The sequence below is a fragment of the Hippoglossus hippoglossus genome, chromosome 22 (assembly GCF_009819705.1).
Source record: "Hippoglossus hippoglossus isolate fHipHip1 chromosome 22, fHipHip1.pri, whole genome shotgun sequence".
Lineage (NCBI taxonomy): Eukaryota > Metazoa > Chordata > Actinopteri > Pleuronectiformes > Pleuronectidae > Hippoglossus > Hippoglossus hippoglossus.
Genome location: NC_047172.1, coordinates 15,888,948 through 15,910,034, shown reverse-complemented (window position 1 = coordinate 15,910,034; position 21,087 = coordinate 15,888,948). Strand labels below are relative to the sequence as shown.

Genomic DNA, 21,087 nt, shown 5'->3' with positions numbered 1-21,087 from the left:
AGATCACGTGATCATGTTTACTGCACCCGGAAAACATCGTCAGCTCTTATCACCACAAAGATAAGGTTGGTGTCTTCTACGTGTGTGTCACCGCTTTTTCACCAGTAGATACTTCCTTTAGTTTTGTTTGTTTTTTCCATTTTTGCATCTGTCACGCTTTAGAAGCGTCATCAACCCCCCCCCCCACACACACACACACACACTCGCTCGCAGTGAATCCAGCGGGGGATCCCCTGCTGTGTTCACACATCAGCCTCTCTTTTCTTTTCTACAGATTTTACTGTGAGGCAGAGAATGTCTGCAGAAACCGCGGAGCGTCTCACTCGGACATTTGCGTTCACACATGCACCCCCTCCATAGAAAACACAGAGGGAGTTCAGTGCATTTCTGAAGGCAGTTTATGTAAGCCTAAGGTCCAAGACTGTTTGAAACACTAGGTGGCGTAATGAGACATGATCAACCCATAAAATGTGGATTTAAAAAAAATTAAATTTGGTAATAAATGTGATATAAATGCCAGCATTAATGTGTTTGATCAAAGAACAGTCACATAATCTGGATTACAGCTCAAAACACACATTGAAGTGTGCAGTGAGATTTGACACCGGAAACCACAGTGTCACATCAGGCCTTCCCGCGGTCGCCTGGAGGTCCGCGGACCACAGATCGAGACCCGCGGTAACGAGCCCGTCCTCCTCCTCAGCAGTGACTCGCGGCCGGGTTGAGGGGGAGGAGCCGGGGAGGCTGAGCTCCGTGTGGATGTTTGTTGTTTGTGAGGGGGCAGCAGTGTGTGTGGAGGGGGACTCACGGAGGGTTGTCCACCGGCCTTCCTGCTGCAACTTTTCTCCCTCAGTACCGCGGTGGAGTGATGCTGATCCCCGGCGGCTGGTCGCTGTTCATCGCTGTGAGACCCTCGGACCCTCGGCTGTGAGCTGGTGTTTTCTCCCGAGCAGCAGCGGGCGCTCAGGATGCTGGAGCCCGCCTGAGAGAAGCTCCCCGCCGCCGTGTGCTCGTTCTCCGGATCCCCCCTTCTGGATTTTTAAAAAACCAACTTCTTCTTCTTCGGCGACGAGCGGCTGTTTTCAAAACAGTTTTTTTTCGCCATTTCAACTTCCAACCATGGTGTTCTTCTTCGCTTCGTCCTCGGCTCGCAACAAACCCGGGTAACGACAGGAGCAGCTAGGCGACAACACCCCGACACGACGACCACCTTTCCCTCGGTAAGACACCGCTCCGACTGTCGCCTCGGCGGCCACAGCTGGCGAGCACAGCCGGGATGTGGAGCCTCTGTGTCGGCGCTGGTTGACAGACAGAGCCGCACATTCCAACCCTCGTTTCTCGGGTCTCCTCTGGAGCTGCGAGTCGAATCACCCGAGTGCACGGACCCACTGGTTGTGTGGGTGAAGTGAAGCGGCCAACAAGCTAGCTCTTAATTACACAACTTGGCCAGCGCGCTAATGTTAATTAACTTGCTAGCAGGGTTAGCTCGTGTTAGCAACATTAAAGATTGCCTCAGATGCTAGGGCGCTAACAAAGGACGCTGTGGTGTGTGTATGTGTGAGTGAAGTTATTTCCCAAGTTAGCTAACGTGAGGTTAGCATAACCTGCTGAACCGCATTTATTAGTAGCTCTGCTGAACTCACTTTGAGGTTAAGTGACTCCTCGGTAAACTACTCGAATGTAACGTGGACGTTCCTTTCAACAGGAAGTGGGGTTTCACTTTTGATGAACTTTCCTGCACCACAGACATTTGTCCCGGCGGATCGTGCCGTCTGCTTCACTGATTTGCTTGTGTTTGTCTTCGCAGAGGCGCATCTGCCCCCGGATTTATTCAGCTGTGGAGATTTTAATCGGCCATCGATGCATCTCGGGGTGTCTGAGTCCATGAGAGAGTGCGAGTACAGTCAGATCAGCACCCGCAGCTCCACGCCAATGGAGACCCCTTACAAGAAGAGGACCCCGAAGAAGAAGAAGTGGGAGTCCTTCCCAGGTCGGAATAAGTTTTACTGCGATGGCAGGATTATGATGGCCAAGCAGACGGGGGTCTTCTACCTCACCCTCGTCCTCATCCTGGTGACTTGTGGACTCTTCTTCACCTTCGAGTAAGTATTCCTGCTCCCATCTGCTTGAGCTCACTGACAGGGTGGATTAAGGATTTCATTTCATGAGGCTCAGCTGTCCAGAGGAGGGAGGAAAACCAAGTTTCGATGTAGGTCAGTGGCCCTGACATCACTGCGGAGTTGGTGTATTTCCTGTGATCTCCTCAGGGCTCAGGGATGTGTCAACACAACTGGATGGGGATTTGACATCTCTGTTTTTAGGAAGTATTGAAAAAGACAACTCACTAAAGTGGAGGGGGTGTGTTTTGCCACAGTCTGCCACTGATGGAAACTGTGGTTGTTCTGTAAAATGTGTGGGTTTCCTGACTTGTTAGGTTGTTGGTTATACTGTATACATACACATGTGCCCTTGCAGCTAAGGGTGCAGGCAGTGTTCGGTGCTAGCTGAGGTGCCATTCAGCAAGGCATCGAGTCCAGACCAGCGACCACCTGCAGGGTTGCTGATCTGTAGTGGATTCATGTATGATGTTTGATAGTTTCTCCTAGACACGATACTAAGTTCATAGAGGCTTAACCTCTAACTGTAATTATCATTTGGTGTCATAGTTTTCCAGAGAACCAGCTGCCCCCACTAGGGACGGGCATTGTTTGGGTTTTTCCCGATAACAGTGCTACTACTTAAGAAATCGATTCCTAAACGGTGCCAGAAATCTTGCTTTCCCCCTTAAAATCATAAACAACAGTCGTCAATGAGAAATACCTTTTTATTGCAAATTGTTTTAATTGTACTTAACATAAATGTATAATGCAAAACTCTTAGGAAATTTACACATAATAAATAAAACCTAGCCCAACTGCAATAATTTAACACCAAATAACAGTTTCTGTACCTAATACAGCAAAATACTCCAGCTCCAAACTTGTCATCACCTGTCTCCTCCCCACCACTTGGGCCAGGGACGCCCACACTGCCCGGCTGATGTGCTTTTCATGGCATCATGTTTATGTTGCCTGTAAGCACGGCAACTATTTCAAAAGGCTCCAGATTTCAGTACCAACCCTATGTTCCACCTTAGCGCCATTTAGTATTTTTTCTCTCTTGATTAGTCATGAATTCCTTATAGAGTAGTGTTAGTGTGCACATGTGGGCCACTCACACTCGCCTTAATTACCGTCCCACTATCCCCAAAGCAGCCGTCTGTCTTTCTCCCACTGGTTGGACTACCTGTAATCAACAGACCGCATGCTCTCCTCCATACTGTCACAATCCAGCCCCTCATCTTCACCTCATCCCAGATATCCTACATTGGCTCACTGCACAACACAGAATTGTAGACCCTTACCTAAACACTTAAATCACTGGAGTGCACTGCAGGAACTGGTGCATTGTGCCTCTCCTCATTAGCCCTGAGTAATCCTTGTGACATGTATCATGGCTCATCTATACTAGATAAGAATCCTGCCTCATCATGGAATTTGTCGTTCAATTGGACAGTGTGTTATCTGGGTTAAAGGGCCTCGGAGCCAGAGGGAGCTTAACAGGCAGAAATACGTGCAGTGGTTAATGGCTGCTGTTCTGTATCTGCACTGTAAAGATAGTCAGTGCATTAATGATACACACTCACTGGCACCTTTTTATTAGGGACACGCGTAAAATCTAGTGCAATCCAACACCTCTGGCATGAGTTCAACGGTTTTCTATTTTCTAGTTTTTGTTGTCTACTTTGTGTATTATTTAGGCTGTGGTCAGTGGTGGTGATGTTATAACGGATGGCCCCTTATGTGTGTGTAATGGGAATGGGCAAAATATTGTAAACATCTTCCAACATAATATAGTTCAGTACAACATTACTGATATGTCCAAAAATACTATTCACAGCAACCATTGGAAATTTACATTTTATTGACCAATGACTTAATTGATTAAATTGGAGGGCTGTAACGTACACAAAACATCACGACTTGGTACGTCCCTCGGTTTTGTGGTCACTGTTTGTTTTCGGTACAGTGGAAACAAGGAACAAAACACATCAAACTAATATTTCTTTTTTTAACTCAACCCTGGTTAACTGAGTCTTTCTTACCTAAGTAATTTTTACAAAAGTAAAATAATAAAACAAACACGCTCATAAATAAACAAATAAAAATAATAAAATAAATATCCATGAATGTGCAGCCTGTAGAAAATTTACTGCACTGTACTTTTTTTCATTTTACATTTTTTTTTTGTTACATTTAGCAATAAAGACTTAAAGGGGTCAATTTTATAAATACAAAAAAACATTGATGTGACCCAATGCAAATCACTGCACGTTAGAAGCCTTGTGGATGCTGCGATTGTGAAGTCCAGATAAATGCTTCACATTTTATCAGTGGTAACCTCTGACCACTTTGTCTTTCACTACATTGTCACCTCAGCAGAGATACAGACGTAACCCATGACCAAAGGGCAGACTGTTGGAGACAGGCCGTGGCAGCCTTCAACCTCCGGCCCTCTTTAATACGGAACAGTTGATAAAAATACTGAAATGGCTGGGAAACATATTTGCAGGAGTGGCTATTTGAATCTGGATGTTCCTCAGTACCCACATGGAGGATGCCAGATGCTTCCTGATGATACCTCTCTCCCCCCCTCAGTTAGCTTCATTTCCTACACTGTGACCAATCGATGGAGCCAGGCCCAGTGCACTGTCCTCTTTCTGTTGTCACTATAGGGGACATTTTTCAGGAACGCCGTGTAACCACAAAGCCACGTTTCAGCTTTGCACTGTCCGCCCTGCTCAGCAGTCCATGCCCCCAAGCGGGCCGAGTCCTCCTGACTTTCCTCTCTCAGTCTCCCCCCCCCACCCGATTCCCGTCAGCTTAAAGGAGACATTTATCGGACAGGGGGGATAGTCAGCAGACGGGCTCATTGGCTTCTGTTGTCATTAACTGTAATGCATTTCGATTAGGTGTGTTCTTCTACGTACTGGAGAACAGTTACGCCTTCAGTTTTTCGGGCCGTCTTCTGTCTTTTCTTTCTATCATGTATCCTATTATGTTCTCACATCTGTCTGTGGCGTCCAGAAAGAGCCAACAGATGGTGAGTGCTCAGGGATGGAGACATGCACAGAACATTTAGCAGAGACCTTTCTACATCTCCATATTTCTTGTTGCTTGTTTTCTTTGTCTCTGTCTAAGGGGTGCTCAGCCATGCACAATAAACCCTGTTAGTGACCAGCAGACTCTGCTCTGTTTATTATTCTGTTGCTGGCTCCCTCCAGTCGTCCATGTGTGCTGCTATTGCACATGTTGCCATCTTTCCCTTTTGCCTCGTAAAAGTTCACATGGGCAGATGTTTGAAGTGGTGTTGTGTTACGCCGTTTTCTTTAATGTGAAAATTGATCGCAAGAACTTGAGCAGAGAGGACGCCAAACACTTTGGTTTTAGTATTATATTTTTATGTGGACAAAACTAAGGTGTAATGTACTCGCCACCAGTACTGGGCTGTGGGATTAAGCAGTGAATAGTTGTTACATGTGTCTTTTTTAAAGTGCTGAGATGAAATGGCTGCATTTATGTTGTACTTTCCGATAGTAAATTTAATTTCTTCGGACAGATGATTGGCTAAAGCAAAAAAATCTGATGAAGTCAATTCAGGCTCAGATATTATAATAAAAACTGTAATCAAGAAAGCAATCCTTGGAGCAAACTTGAGCCTCTAGGGATGTAATGACTGAGTGATTGATTAATTGAGTTTAGAATTGGACTGATCAAGCATGTATTTAAATACACAATGCTGGCACCACCAGGCATGCTCAGGTTTTCAGTGGCTCGAATTTTCCTAATTTCCATATATTTGGATTAACCGCTTGATTTTACTGTGCGTCACTGTAAACTGTTGAGTGTTTTCCATACAACAGGAACTGTCTGGGGTGGTTGTTACCTTGATAACATGTTGGATGGTTGAGTCCCCCCAAACTGTGCCTGTCAGCTGCAGCTCATTCCTCCTTCACTGTGGTTTCTTGAGAATTATTTCTTGCAAAACTGCTAAACAAAAAAACGGCATTATACATTGCATGTACAGATCATTTGTTACATTGTAGAAATGCTTATATTCTTCAATAATGAACCTATACTAAAACTCAAGTTTGCAGGAGATCACGGTAACAAATCTTCTTGATTATGGGCATGTGAAGGCTACAGCCTGATTCTGGCTGCGTTACGCTTTGATTTAAGTGTCCTGCACATTTAGTCGCATCTGATTTATGTCCTTCAGTAAAACCTGTAACCATCTTATTTGCGCAGCTTGTTTGGAGCAGTACAGTGTTTTGGAAGTGTGTGCTTCCAGCTAGGATTGATTCAGGGAGAACATTCTTGGTGACTGCACAGAAAAATGCCCAGGAACCAGTCACATTTACCCACCAGAATAAAACTTTCTCCTCTAAAACCTTTGGAGGGAGTGAGTGATAGAGTTGAGTTCATGATCAAAAACACCATTGTTCAACTGCGTTCTACCATGTGACTGAAGTTACACCATTGGTTGGGAATGTCCTCATTGGCTGTTGCTGTTTAAAGTTATGTGCTTAAGTTTTTATTATGAATGTACATTTTGAAAAAAAGTTCTCATTGATATCTGTCACTTGCCAGCCAACCGTTAACTGTAAACCACCAAGAACAATTCAAAATGAAACCGTCAACATATCCATAATAAAACTTTCTCCTCTAAAACATTTGGAGATCATTTTACACTCTCAAGACCTTAAATCTTTACTGGTAGTTTTAACATATAACTGCAGCTAATTGTGAAGTAACAAAAAGGAGCAGCTTCTTCAAAAGTTTTGATAAAAAATACACCAAAGTGGCCAGGAGTATAATGACAAGTTGAACATGTTTCACTGTCAAATGAGATAGCCCACATTTTAATTGTGGCAGATATTTAAAAATATAAAAAAGATATTTGAAAAAAAAGACCCACGTTGGCAGGTGCACTCATCTTGTCGCATCTGCTATTCACATTTAATTTTCGAGGGGAGTTATCAAGGGTTGCAGAGTAGACCTACAACTATCAGAGTGAAGAAATGTGTCACATAGTGTAGAGTGACAGCGCTATGTTACAAAATATATACCGAGTGTGCAGCAGTTGTTTGTATTTCTTTTAAAGAAAAGTTACTGTTCAGTTCATTTAATACAGTTTCGATAAAGGATTCAAAAGACCTTTTCATATCAGCTCCAGCCATCTGTGTTAACAAAAATGCTGTGGCGCCACTCCTCTGTCACTGTATCAAACCCGTTGAACATACATGGCTGTGATTGGGCGGACCATTTTCTGGACGAATCGAAATCAGTCTGAATGGGAGGGCAGCCAGTCCCATGTGAACACAAGTTCGCAGATTGGTCTGCTTTCCAGGTTAACAGGTTCCTAATTTGAATTTTTAAAAAAGCAATGTTGCATTCACTTGCATGACTAACCCCCTTGAAATGTAAACAGTGTAATACTTGGTTGGAGGACAGTAGTTGTTCTGCAAGTGCAACGTCTTTTAAGGTTTGGGTGTAATCGGTAGAGGGATTCCTGCCTTCTGCTCACACCCTTGTGTAATCCTTATCTTCATTACTCAGCATTCTGCACTAGTCATAGTTTTGACAGGATAAAGAGAGGTTTCCTGATGTGTGTGTTTAGCTTGTGTGCTATTGTTCCTTTTATTAACCTTAAATCTTAAATGTGCAGGCGAGGCAAAACAGATCAGTTACGGCTTATTAAATGCCCCCCCCCCTAATGTCAGACTTACAACTCTGAGGAAATATTAAGAGAGTAAGATTGCTGCATTCAGACAGATATAAAATCTAACAAGGCTACACAATAAGACAAAGAAGAGAGAGAAACAAAGTGTGCTGTCTCACTTTTATGTAGATCAGTTAATCATCTCAAAAGCTGATATCTAGTCTTGTGACAAACCTCCTAATCTTTAGTCTCCATTTACCTAGCAGGTAATCCTGGTAACTCACGTGCTATAGAAGTTGTAAGATATTGTATCTTAATGGAACAGTACAACTCAGAGTTGATATAATCTTTTTTTTTGTTGTCCACAGATTTAATTATTTGGCCTTTTTAAAGAACACTGTAAGTGGACTAGTAGACCAAGGTTAAGTTCCTATCTTCTTGTAGAAATAGAAAAGAAAACAGAAAAGAAAAGAGAAAACCCAGGGTATGGCTGCTTCTTTCAGAGAATACAATAGCTGTCAAAAATGTTGTCCTTTGGCTCTCCTGTTGTCAAATTTCATACAGTGAAATGGTGACCTTTCTTGCACTATATTAGTTTTGCGGAATTTAGTATATAGAGGTATTGCGAAAGAGTTGTCCTCATTTTAACAGTCAAACCCATGGTACACAAACATTCAAAGAAAAGCATTCCTCTCAAGCCAAGTGGTCAATATATTTAAGATTTGAAGTAGAATGCCTCGTTTGATTTGGTTTGGTAATGGAAGTTTTTTCACGTAAGAGAACATACAAGCATATAATACTATATAATGCATATGAATATCTTACTTGACTGTATAATAATGTGTAAATATCAGCTAGCCTCAGCTGGGTTGTTCAAGATGTGAGTAGTTTTTGGATGTGAATTTAATTCCTCACTGGACATTCTGTCAGAGACTTTTATTGCCTGTGTCTGTTTTGCTGTGGAAGCAAGAAGCTGATTCGTCACTAATGCTCATTGGAACCAGGAATCATGGCCAGCTGTTGGCTTTTTGTCTGGACTGGCCACAGTCCAGTACTTCATCCCTGAGTGAGTGAGTGATAGAGTTTAGTTCATGATTAAATAACACCATTGTTCAACTGAGTTCTATGTGACTGACTGAAGTTACACTATTGGTTGGGAATGTCTCTATTGGCTGGTGCTCTTTTAAAATGAATGTGCCTAAGTTTCTATCAGGAATGTACATTTATTAAACAAATTCTCATTGATATCTGTCACTCAGGAACTGTAAACCACCAGGATAAAAACGTACTATTTAGAACCAAAATAAATAAAATAAAATTGTCACACACACACTGACCTGTCAGACCGTCAGTCGCCTTTGGGCATTGGACAGTCAAAAACATCCATAAAGTTTATACCCCATCGGCTTGCAGACAGACCATGGCGTAGCACCTGCTATCTCTTGTCACACTGATGTGCATCAAAATGTACTGCGTGCATGTTCATATGACTATCACAATAAACAAACAGGCCCCTGGCCTACCTCAGTCATCAGCGTAGAGAATGGATTTACTGTTTTTTATTCTGAAATAGCAACTTGTTGACATTCTGTGGGGTTAGTCTGGTGCTTAGTCACCCACGGCAGAGAATACCAACTCAGATGGTACTGATGGAATGTAGAGATAGGGCCCCACTAGAGGAGTCCCCCTCAGGAAGTACGTCTGATTTAAATTATAGATATACATTTTTTTTTTGTTAAACTGAGGGTATTAATCTGTCAAAATTCGTATTGTTGGTTATCCAGTTAAGTATGAACATCCTAAGTTTCTATCATCAGATCACTTAACAACAAACTTTAGCTACTTCCCATAGAAGAAAGTCGCCATCACTGCCCCAGGATCAGGGGGCACTCTCAAATCTACTCTGTACAGTGAGTGGGAGAGAGGTGAAGCAGCAGTTTATTATTCAGACTATGAACTTTGAGCTGTGCGAGAGACCAGAGCTTTTTTTTTAACACAAGCAGTGACACCATGAGCTTTTCAGGACATTACTAGGAGGAGCTGCATGTGAGAATACACGTCTCAGTCAGTTGAACTGGACATTAAGTGGACTTTACCCAGCCAGCTCCCGATTGCAAGGTGCGCTTAATGTCCAATTGAGGTGATGTGCAAACAGATAAAGGAGGTTCCACAATGGTTTTCAACTATGTCCCAAGTTTTGCACATAGACCTTACACTGTCCAGCCGTATAGTGGGATTTGACCAAGTCTTGTCTGTGGTGGGATTCCTCTCCCTGACTAGCTCCAAGCTTTCAATTGACCCTGGACCTCCTGTCACACAGCTTTCCTTTGCCATTGGTAACTGAGAGCATGGCACATGTTGGTTGGAAGGTTATGTTTGCGAATTTGGAAGCTTCTCACAGACGTTAAATGACCAGTGGTGTCCTCAGAGGCTGTGCCGTGTACTACTGTCATATGTCTGAAAGGTGGAAGGAGATTATGATTCCATGAATTAGTCTGGACAAAAATTTAACTTTATACAAAAACCTGTCACATTCAATTGTTTCACTGTCAAATGAGTTAGCCTTAAGGTAAGCAGAGAGTCACATGCTGCCCTTGTCTGCCATCTAAAGCAATCAAATGTAATAAAAGGGAAAGCTCACAAAGCTTTGTTTCCATGTAGCCTGATGACGAAGGAGACCTAAAGGTCCAGTGTGTAAGATTTAGGTGAAAGAGATCTATTGACAGAAATGTAATATAAAATAATCCTAGTGATGTTTTCACGAGTGTGTTTCATCTAAATTATACAAATATCTGTTTTATTTACCCTAGAATGGGCCCTTTTATATTGAAATACTTTCTATTTACATCAGGGGGGGTCCTCTCTACGGAGGCCGCCATGTTTCTTGTAGTAGCCCAGACTGGACAAACTAAACACCCTTTGAGTTTTTATAAAAACTGAAGGTTACCACAGGTTCTCTTTCATGTTTGGAAGGGGAGGGTGAGGAGAGGGGTATTCAGCTGCAACATGAAACTTCACCACTTTATGTCACCATATTCTACACACTGCAACTTTAAGAAGGAAAAGCCACAAAGTCGAATGCTTCAAAGCATTTAACACAACACTTTGCACATTTGCAACCCACTTACATTTTGGTAATGCATCATTGTTGAGTAAATATCTTTACATCTGGGTAAACTATGCAGATGATCTATGGTTGACCGACATTCTTTGGAGGTCACAGCATATTGATCGCCTTCAAAGGTGTGTGGCTGAAGAGGAAAGTAAATTTTGGGTGACATTGAAATGACAGCCAGTCAACAGCACTGAGTGAAGCAAGCCGTCTCACGGTCACATCAAATAGAGATGAAAGTAACCCAAGCTTAACTCCCAGCTGAGTTTTGAAAAGCTGGTCCCCAATGTAAAAGGATTTGGTGGGAAATGTGATAACGGTAATCCGGAGTGGATTATTGTTGAGATTAGCACCCCCCCTTTAGGGAAGCAGATGAATTTGGAAAAGTCTAGAGACTATATTCAGATCAGGACTAACCTTTAGTTTTCAGTGGAAGTAACAAGCATGTTACACTGGTGCACAGAGTAGAAATGCTGAAGAATTATTATACTACCAGCATTACCAGGGTGACTGTAATAACTGATTTTATAATTTTTTTTAAATATATGTGGATTAGTTTAGATAATTAGCTGCTTTGTTTTGATTGCTATGTTATTTGCTAAAATTTTATAAGAAAAAATAGCCCTGTGATATATTGAATAGTAATGCTAAAATCAAATGCAGATATTTAAAACAACTCCCTAGGTTAGTAGAAGGACACTTGAGTTTAAGAGAGCAGATTGAGTGGATGCTCATTATATATTTAGCTATCATGTTACTTTGTTGCGTATTACTCCTAAACTGTTTTTAGACATGACCTGTGGATAAAGACCCGAGAATTGGGCCTGTACTTTACCTGCACTTTGTCTTTCACACATGCACAACTCAGCGGCAGGTTCTCTGCACAGACGCGTTCTCTACAGCAACAAATAGTGCAGCCGGCAGAGGCAGGAAGGAACGTATTAATTCCGCTGTTGCGATGACGTGATATTATTTACAACACACAGAAACCGTCGTAGGCTCGTATCACCACAAACTCTCTAGACATCTTTGTCGGTGTCTTCTCCATCTTTGGCTCCGCCTTTTCACACAGAGATATTTATTTTCTTTTAGTTTTTTGACCCCCCACTCTCTTGCAGAGAACAGCGGGGGGACTCCTGCTGTGTTAATACTAGGGGGCCTGGTGGTGAAAGTCTGCAGAGAATCCGGAGGCTCTCACTCGGACATTTGCGTTCACACATGCACGTCCTCCGGAGAAAGAAAAAAGAATCCTTTATAGATTTATCTATTGATTTTAAGAATGTAACTACATTCTGACTACCGCCTATTTAAATTGTAAATTTATCGATCATAATGTACGATCATGTATGTACGATCATAATCAAATTTTTTATTTTAACCACCCACCTAACTACCTGTCACCTCAGCTTTCTGCTGTAGAAGTCATTTTGGAAATAAAAAAACAACTAATAATAATTCTGTCTTCATCCTCATCACCTATCCAATCTTTTGAGACATTTAAATGGTTTGTAATAAATGTCATCATGCTGTCTACGTCTTGTCTTTTATTTTCCCTCCTTGGAGGATTCAGCTTACTCGTGTGGCTGTTTCCAGGGTAACCACATTCCCTTTCGAAATTCACCATGGCTGCCATTGAATACTGTCTGTCTCCATGGCAACAATGCTCCTAAATTCCCAGTTAAATATAAGAATTGGTATATTAAACTTAAAGGCAAACTAAGATCTCCTCTATTAACAGTCCTTTAACAGAGAAGAGGTTTGTTGAAATTGCTCATGGTCTTTACCGCCCATGTTCAGTGACTGATAAATATTGATTTCCAGGACATTGTTATCAGGGGGAATTTAAACCAGGAAAGATGTAGCCTGCCTGCAGCTCATCCGTCTATCCCTGTTGATCAATGTCTATAGGACTCACAGGCTTGGTGTTGCATCCATCCTCTCTCTCTGGGGGTTTCAGTGTTTGATTTCTGTCCGTTTCTACTGCCCTGCTACTTTCCATCACACATGACTGCCTTTTCATTATGTTCCTGATGTCTGACACATTGAGACAAGGCTTCTGAGGACAGAGGCAGCGGTTTGTGCTGCTCCCTCAGCCATCCCCATAATCTCTTGCCAGCTGACAAGTTTTGAAAAATGGTAATATTTCACTGGAAGAGAGCACTAGCCTGCATGTTTTGGTTTTCACCTGCAGAAAGAATGAACACCACTTAATTCCTTGGTTTTGTTGCTCCAAATAACCTTTTGTGAATGTTTTCAGTGTGGCGCTTGACTTTCTTAATGATTACTTCAAAACCATTCAAATCCTGGCTTTGCGTTCATTATTACAGATGCAACACCCTCACTCAAAAGCCTGCCAAGCTTTTTACAACCATAGTGATTTCTTATTAGCCACTCTTATTGGTAGATTCATTAATGTGATGTGTGACTAATCATACAGAATAAAAGACCAATTGAATTTGTAGATGAAAAGATTTCAAATAATGACGTCAGACTTTTAAATGTTCTGCTTTTCAGGGTCAAATGCAGACAGACAGCGGCAAACTGCAGAGTGCATACTAATACTACTTAATAGGGATGTCACAATACCAAAAATGTAGGAGGCAATACCAATACCATGAAATTTCCATGATTTTCGATACCACAACAGAAAACAAAACAATACATCCCATTTACTTCAACACAGAGTCCTTTTATATACATATTTTAACAAACAAAAAACAACATTGGCTGTAGCATGTATAACTCTGGTAATAAATAAAAAGATGGCTCAATAACTAAGATCACAGCAGAGGCTGCACACGCAATGTACTAACACACACACACACTTATATACTCGAGTGCAAGGCTGCACCCCCAACCTAAGCACTGCAGGGGTCCCAAGTGTCCACCGTCAATGTGTAATGTGCCCTGTCAGTGGGGGAGCAAGGAGGGAGAACATGCGGCAGTGTAATACAGCGCGGTACAAAGACACCGGACTTTCAATTTGTGCCTGCACCGATCCTGAAGCAGGGGCAGCAACCATCCTGCAGCGGCAGGTTGGAATTGGTTTGCCAGTATCGGTTCTATCGACATCCCTGCTTCTTAATACAATTTTTGTTGTTATTTATTTTAAACTCTTGGATTTGTAAAGTGAAGCAGGGCACTCGACTGTCAAATCTATCCTTTATTGTAATTGATACAACAATAAGAGCGGACATTGGCTGCAGACCGTATTCTGTTTGTCTTTTCTTCTCTGTACAATAAAAGAAAAGCACTAAATGTTTTGGTCAATAGAAATAGTCTGGTCAATTAAAATAAAATGTCAGACTTTTAATATTTAACTTACAGCTAACCGGTGTACAATTCTCATGCACTTAAGCTTCCAGACAAGAAACCAACAATGTAGCTCTTTTCCCACACAAGACATTTCTCAAGGATTGTCCACTCAGCACGGACTAAATGGTAAAATGTTCTGGCATTCTTTTGTTATTTGTTTCCTGTTTGGATGTTGAAGCAAACCTAACATCCCAAAAGCCTATTTGCTTGTTAATGTAATCCACAATATTAAGACCAGTGATTTGCAAAACTAAAAATATGACTTAAAGGTTCAGTGGGGAAGATTTAGGTGAAAGCGATTTATTGGCAGAAATTGAATAGAAAATAATTCTAGTGATGTTTTCACTAATATTTAATACACTTAATTATACAAATTGTTGTTTTCTTTACCTGAGAATGGGCCCTTTTATATTTACATAATTTAAATGTCCAAACTGGACAAACTAATCACCTTTCTGAGTTTTTATGACAACTGAAGGTTACCACAGGTTCTCTTTCATGTTTAGAAAGGGAGGGTGAGGAGGATAATCTTAAACTGCAACATGCAACTTCTCCACTAGAAGTCACTAAATTCTACACACTGAACCTTTAATGTAGTGTAATATTTACTTGGTTATATTCTCATGGCTGCGAGTGGTGTACATTCAAAGAAGTCTGACAGACTTCAACTGGATGTCAACACTGGAAGTATTTTGCTAGACAGGAGCAGCAGAGCTAAAGAGTGATGTTCATATTTGGGAGATTAGAAGCAGAAAGATTGTTAGGGGCAGCCAGAAATAGAAATATGGCCTGAATTTGATTAGAATCTGAAGTTGACTGGATAGTGCATCTTCACCCTGACCAGTACAGGAGGCTGAGGGAGAATCATAAAGCCTAGAGGACTGTTAAAATTGTTGTCCTCTTAGCAAGTGTCTATTGAGCGTGGACACAGTCAGTGTCCAGAATGATGACCTTGGAAACTTCAGGCAAATGTTGAAGTGTTTATGCAGCACAGTGTTGTCCTGCTTCGAGCTCCCTGCTGATGTCCCAGACAACCCAGTGTTCTTCTGCCCAGTTCAATTACTCCAGATGTAGAGAGCAGCAGGACCAGGGCAGAGTCCACTCAGATGTTAGGGGTGTCGCAGCTTAAATATTGTGCAGTCAGTGATTCATTTTATGCATCTGCTTCAGATATTTAGAAATGTAAACATTAATATATATGTTTTATTTGCCATTTGTCTCACCAACTGCTTCTTATCTGGTTGTGTTATACAGATAACGAGTTCCTCTTACAGATGAACTGCTATAATGAACTGGCAAAGGCATGTTTCACCTTACTTGAGAATGTGACTTATTGCCAGCTACTTGTGCTTGTTTAATTAGAAATTAGCTGTTTTGGAGGGCATTGCTCGGGTGTCAATGCTCTCCAGCAGTTCATGTAAAATCAGTGTTGCTGGAAGTCCAGTTAGCAAGAATAAGCTAATATTAGTAAATGCTCCAGGTTGATATGAACATCCTCCCCATCCCCTGTCATCGGTGAAACCCAACACAGCAACCCTAAATATAGTTTGGCTTGGTTTATCAGATTAACTGGTGTTGGCATAGATCAGCGGATGTAACTGACCTCCCAAGGTGTGACCATCTGAAGGCTGGTGAGATGGTGATAAAATGTTCTTCAAAAACCTATTGTACGTGTGGTTAAACATACAATATATAGTGTCTTTATGAATTTAAAACAGGGTTTTAAAATAGGGATTTCACATCTCTGTAAATGATCTAACATATGCTGCATTTGCCAGAGAAATGCAGATGAAAAACAATTAGTTGAACTGAGTCACCTCAACGGTTGGCTACTGTTATTTTTGCCTTGGCCATTATTGCCACTTAAAATCTACTTTGTTCATGATCTGCAGTCAGTTTATCTGGTTAGGTTTTAAAATAATCAATATATTCCGTTCATGACTCATTTTTATTTAGCATTTTCTCAAACAAAATGTACCTACACAACAAGGGTCCATTTTGGGCATGACCTGATGTTTTTTTTACATTCTCTTCCAATGAAAGTGTTGCGGAAAAAGCATTTATGTTTTTTGAGTAAACAAAAAAGAAATAGATACTTTACAGTTGTGATTTACAGAATCTGTTTATAATCATAGATACTATTAAAAACCTTGGCTCATTTTGCAGTACTCTTTTGAATTCCTCAAGAGCATCTCTCAAAACATATGGTTACCATATGTTCATGTAGTTTCCCTTGTCTGGCATGGCTTCTCTTTACTGACCCCAAATCAAATCCAATAGACAGGAGACCAGCTAATGAAATGGGATTTGGCAGCCTGTGCCCAACCTCTGTAAGACTAAATGTGATTACTGTTATAAGCACCTGCACTGTTTAATGGGATTATATTGGATTGACTCATTAGAACAGATTACAACACAAGGGACTGACCCTCGTGTGTGCCTCTGCTCGTCTGTTAAGGGGATATATACACTTGGTGGTCATTAAGCAACAACCATCCTGTGTTCTCACATCGCATTTACTAGGAGGCCCGGCGGAGAGAGTTCAGTGCATGTCTGTAAGCAGCTTTAGAAACTACAGGCATCTTAACTGACCTCCCAAAACAAAAATATAAAAAACAAATATATGGAATAATCATGATGATGAATTAAAAATATGTAACTGACTTTTTATGTTTAAAAAATTTTAATATACAAGATGAATAACAAATACACAACAGAGTCATAACTATTTTTTAAAATTAGAAATGTTTATTTCTGTTTGATTTAATTAATTTTAGGGCCTAATAGGGTTGCCAGTTGCATTCTTCTGGATATGAAGGGTAGGCATGATAAGTTTATGATTCAGCCTACACCCTTTCGGCCCATACATTTTCTTTTCTCATTTATTTATTTATCTATTATAATTGCCTTGCTTTTATTGTAACAAATCCTTTTGTTTATAAAATGTTTTGTGGACCAAAATAAACTAAACTAAACTGAACTGATGATGTCAACTCTGCCTCTTTTTCAAGAGGTGCAATATAGCAACCTCCCCCACTGTCGACATGTGTGTTGTCTTCAGAAACGGTTGACTCTGCGCCACCCTCTAGTGGATGCATTGCTTAACAACCATGCCAATGTAACTGAACACATGGAATTATGTGGGCAGTGACAGGGACATTATTTTAAAATGATGGATCTCTTTTTGTGCGTAACAGTAGGATAAATTAGCCTTTATCCCCCAAAGCCGGACATTTGTACGTCCAGGTTTTTCATCACCAGTCTGAAAGAACCACATGTTTCTTTATTTGTTGCTCATTATCCTTTTTCTCTCCATCTCTTCCTTTCCTGTCAGTTGTCAGTTCCTGGCGCTACAGTTGACCCCGGTTATCCCAGTCATAGGAGGCGTGCTGTTTCTGTTTGTACTGGGGACACTGCTGCGAACCAGCTTCAGTGACCCGGGGGTGCTGCCCAGGGCCACCCCAGATGAAGCAGCGGATCTTGAGAGGCAAATAGGTAAGACTATACTAAATGATTTTAGATATAATATGCATATGAAAATGTTTGTTTATCCACATTTCCATTATTTTGCGTGCACCTGTTTTTTTCCCCTCACACTGTCTGTGGATAAATTCCTTCCATCTATTATTAAATTATATTCAGTTGTTCCTTTGTTGTTGTCAAATAGATGTCTTCTTTTGCATCTCTTTTTTTGTTGGCATTTTTGCTTTTATATGATAATCATGAGTGAAGATGCAGACACGAAACATGGGGATATAGAACAGGTAGGGCATGCAGCAACCAGGTCAATAGCCAGAATCAAACTGTGGACTTCACAGTTATGTGGCTCATGCTGTAACCATTTGGCCAGCAGTACACTCTTTTTTTTGTATCCCTCGTTTTAACTCCCCCCATTCATCCTTCTCTCTTCCTCCCTGTCAGAGTTTATGGATTCCTCTATCTTAGATACTGTATTTTTCTCTGAGTAAGCCTCTCTGCATGGTACTGATCCAGAGGAGCTTGAGTGTCTTTACAACCTCCTATACAGAGTGCCAGGTTTGGCTGATGTGTCTGCAGTTTGTGTGCGTAGCCAAAGAAATGAGGATCAAGCTTCAACTGACTTTTAAGTCTCTGTGTATTTAGGCAGAGTTGAAGTATTGGTGCTGCTTTGACCAAATGGCTTTTGATCTGTTTTTCACTCCCAATTTGTCCGAGAGGCCCCATTTGATGTATTACCTGACTCATAAATTGCATTTTGATAACTTCAAAATCTAATTTATGATGTGAAATGTAAAACTGTTGGTGCATTAGGAACCACTTGATATGGAGTAACTGAATTACCAGCATCACAGCACTGATAATAGCTTGACATGAGTCAGAATCGCGTCTGCAGTTTGTGATGTGGATTCAGTTTGTTTATGAAACTCACAGCTCTGAGTTTCTATTTTGTTTTTTGAAAACAAATCAAAGTTAGAAAGCAATTATCTGGAGACAGACCCTGTTTAGATGTTACTGATTGTGTAATTGCTGATGGTATTTCAGATGGATAAAAAGCTGACCAACTGTCATTCAAGGCTTCAGTTTCTCTTCAAATACATCTGAGATAACTCAAGGATAATGGGCAGGTGTTGCTTTTAGCATCATCCATATCAGTAAACTCTTAAGTGCTTCTCAAAGGGTTTTGATGGTTATGTTAAATGAAAGCTATCAAAGTCATCAAAATAAAATTCTTAAGGCAATACCAAAGTGGTGATATTTATTTTATGAGTTAAGAAATGATATGTGCCCACCATAAAGATGTTTGCTTAGAGTGCAGTCTACTTAAGCACCAGGTAGAGTCATGGACAATGACTGTCTATCTGTCTTTGCTATGAGCTAACACTCCCACCAACCAAGGCTAGCATCAACCTGATGGGGTTGTTGTTTGTTGTTTTTCTTGGCATTTCTTTGGGGCATTCAGAACTTTGATCTCATCTGCTATTTGACAACGTCCCCAATAATTTGATGTAATGATGCTTGTAGACTCCCTCTATCCCTGGTATGGTGAGTGTGTCTATCAAAACTCGGGGTAATGTTAAGCTTTTGTTTTTGCAGCATTAACATGAATTGTTACTCTTTTCATGTTTGCAGTTCAAAATTGTATTTGCTCAGGCTAAAGAAAGTAGTGTTGTTCCTGTACTGTCGCTAAATGGATTATCACTACTTTATTCCAAGGTTTATCTTCCTTAACCATCTTTTAAAAATTCCCTTTGAAGTTTTTCGTCCTCTTACTTGGAACATGGAGCTCCCTTTTCCCAGCGATGGGATGGCTTTCCATGGTTCAGGCCATTAGGGCCTCATTAGACAAACTCTGAACTGACCTAATTAATCTCATTAGGAGATTTAAAAGCTTCTGAAGGAAAGGTAAAGCACAGAGACTTTGGAGCAATGGGCTGAAATGGCATCATACCAATGTTATATTGACACGTATTTAATATGAAATATGAACTTGTTGACCTAAATACCACTCTTCCCCCTCTCTACCACCAGTTCATCCCATTTAGCTTTTGTTCTGTGCATTTGTTGTTGCAATTGTCTGTTTGTGGGCTGGAATCTCTTGTTCATAGACAAGGGATTGTTGTCATGTTGTCAATTACTTGTACTGAAATCGGCGTCACAGATGCATAGATGGTGCAGTGATGGAATGGAGTAGGCCTTTCCCAAGAAAATGATAGAAATTTCAGTTAAGGGTGCTCTGAGAGTCCATACATGGTATGGCAAAGCAGTGTCTCACATATAGACTGTGGTGCCATATTGTTATTTCTTTTCCACTTCTCATAATAAAAGAAGAGAGCTCTACCTTGGTGTTCAATCCAATTTTAAATAGAAAAAATGTGGTTAGTATTAACTATTAGTTTTAACTGCGGCACATTTGGGTCACCACTTTCGTTCCATAATTAGTGTGACTACATGGCGACAACATTGTGTTCCCCTTAAGTTTCACTTGCAAGGAAATTGCTAAATGAATGTTTAGATTAGTTAGGTTTCAACTGTTTTAATTTTCGAGGAACATGTGGTTGTAAAGCCTCTACATCAACCGTGGTAGTGCTTCCCTGAAACATCCACACCACAATGGCATTTGTGATGCAGCTAGGAGCCTAATAGACTGCTTTAGTGTTTGTGCCATTATGGGCTCCATTATGTTCCATTTGAAATAACCTGTCTTGTAATAGCAAGAGGATACACACATACTCACACACATACATGCACATGAATACCTCAGGTGGTTTGTGTTGTTGAGTGAGGAATGTCAAATTTAAGATAGTGAGTGGTTGAAATGCATTTTCGTCATAGTTGCTTACTGCATTGTGCCGCTCTTTCTTCCAGCTTTCCATCGGTGTCTGTCAAACAAATCCCATTCCTATGTATTTCCAAACACCGTTCTTCCTTCACTTCTTTCCTCTGGTTGTTTTGTCCTGACCTGTGTAGTGCTCGGCTGTTTGGTTCCAGCTATGGCTTTGGCAGCTTGACATGCAAGACATAAGTCGAACATCTGTAAGCTCTTAGCTCACTCATCCAGCTCCATCCCAAGCCCCAGCATCGACCAGCCTCACAATGTCTTCCAGAAAAAAACACTTTTGCCTGTTCCTCTCTTCCCCCCTCCACACACTCTTGCATCTTCAACCACACAGACAATTCTGCTGGACACACATTGTGCATTAGAACTTTTTTCATGTTGGTAATGACACATACACGTTGCTATTTTCAGATATCCCAGGATGCAGTATTATCTTATAACCATACAATCCTGCTCAGCATGCAGGCAGCACTCAGTGTAACACCAGTCATTCATAGAGTGCATGAGACTGTGTCAATCTCAATAATCAACCTTCACTGTGTGTGTGTGTGTGTGTGTGTGTGTGTGTGTGTGTGTGTGTGTG

General features: G+C 41.1%; 1 protein-coding gene across 3 annotated transcripts in view; it reads left to right on the top strand.

The window, feature by feature from the left end:
* The first annotated feature begins 626 nt into the window (after positions 1-626).
* zdhhc14 (zinc finger DHHC-type palmitoyltransferase 14) overlaps positions 627-21,087 on the top strand; it is a 46,932-nt gene continuing 26,471 nt past the window's right edge. The window contains exons 1-3 of one of the 3 annotated variants that reach the window (XM_034575434.1): positions 627-1,220; positions 1,808-2,102; positions 17,523-17,683. In XM_034575434.1, the coding sequence (XP_034431325.1) occupies positions 1,861-2,102; positions 17,523-17,683 (403 nt within the window). In that variant the 5' untranslated portion in view covers positions 627-1,220; positions 1,808-1,860. Of the gene's footprint in view, positions 1,221-1,807; positions 2,103-17,522; positions 17,684-21,087 lie in introns of those variants that run through there. The other 2 variants (XM_034575435.1, XR_004612614.1) reach the window with 2 other exon arrangements.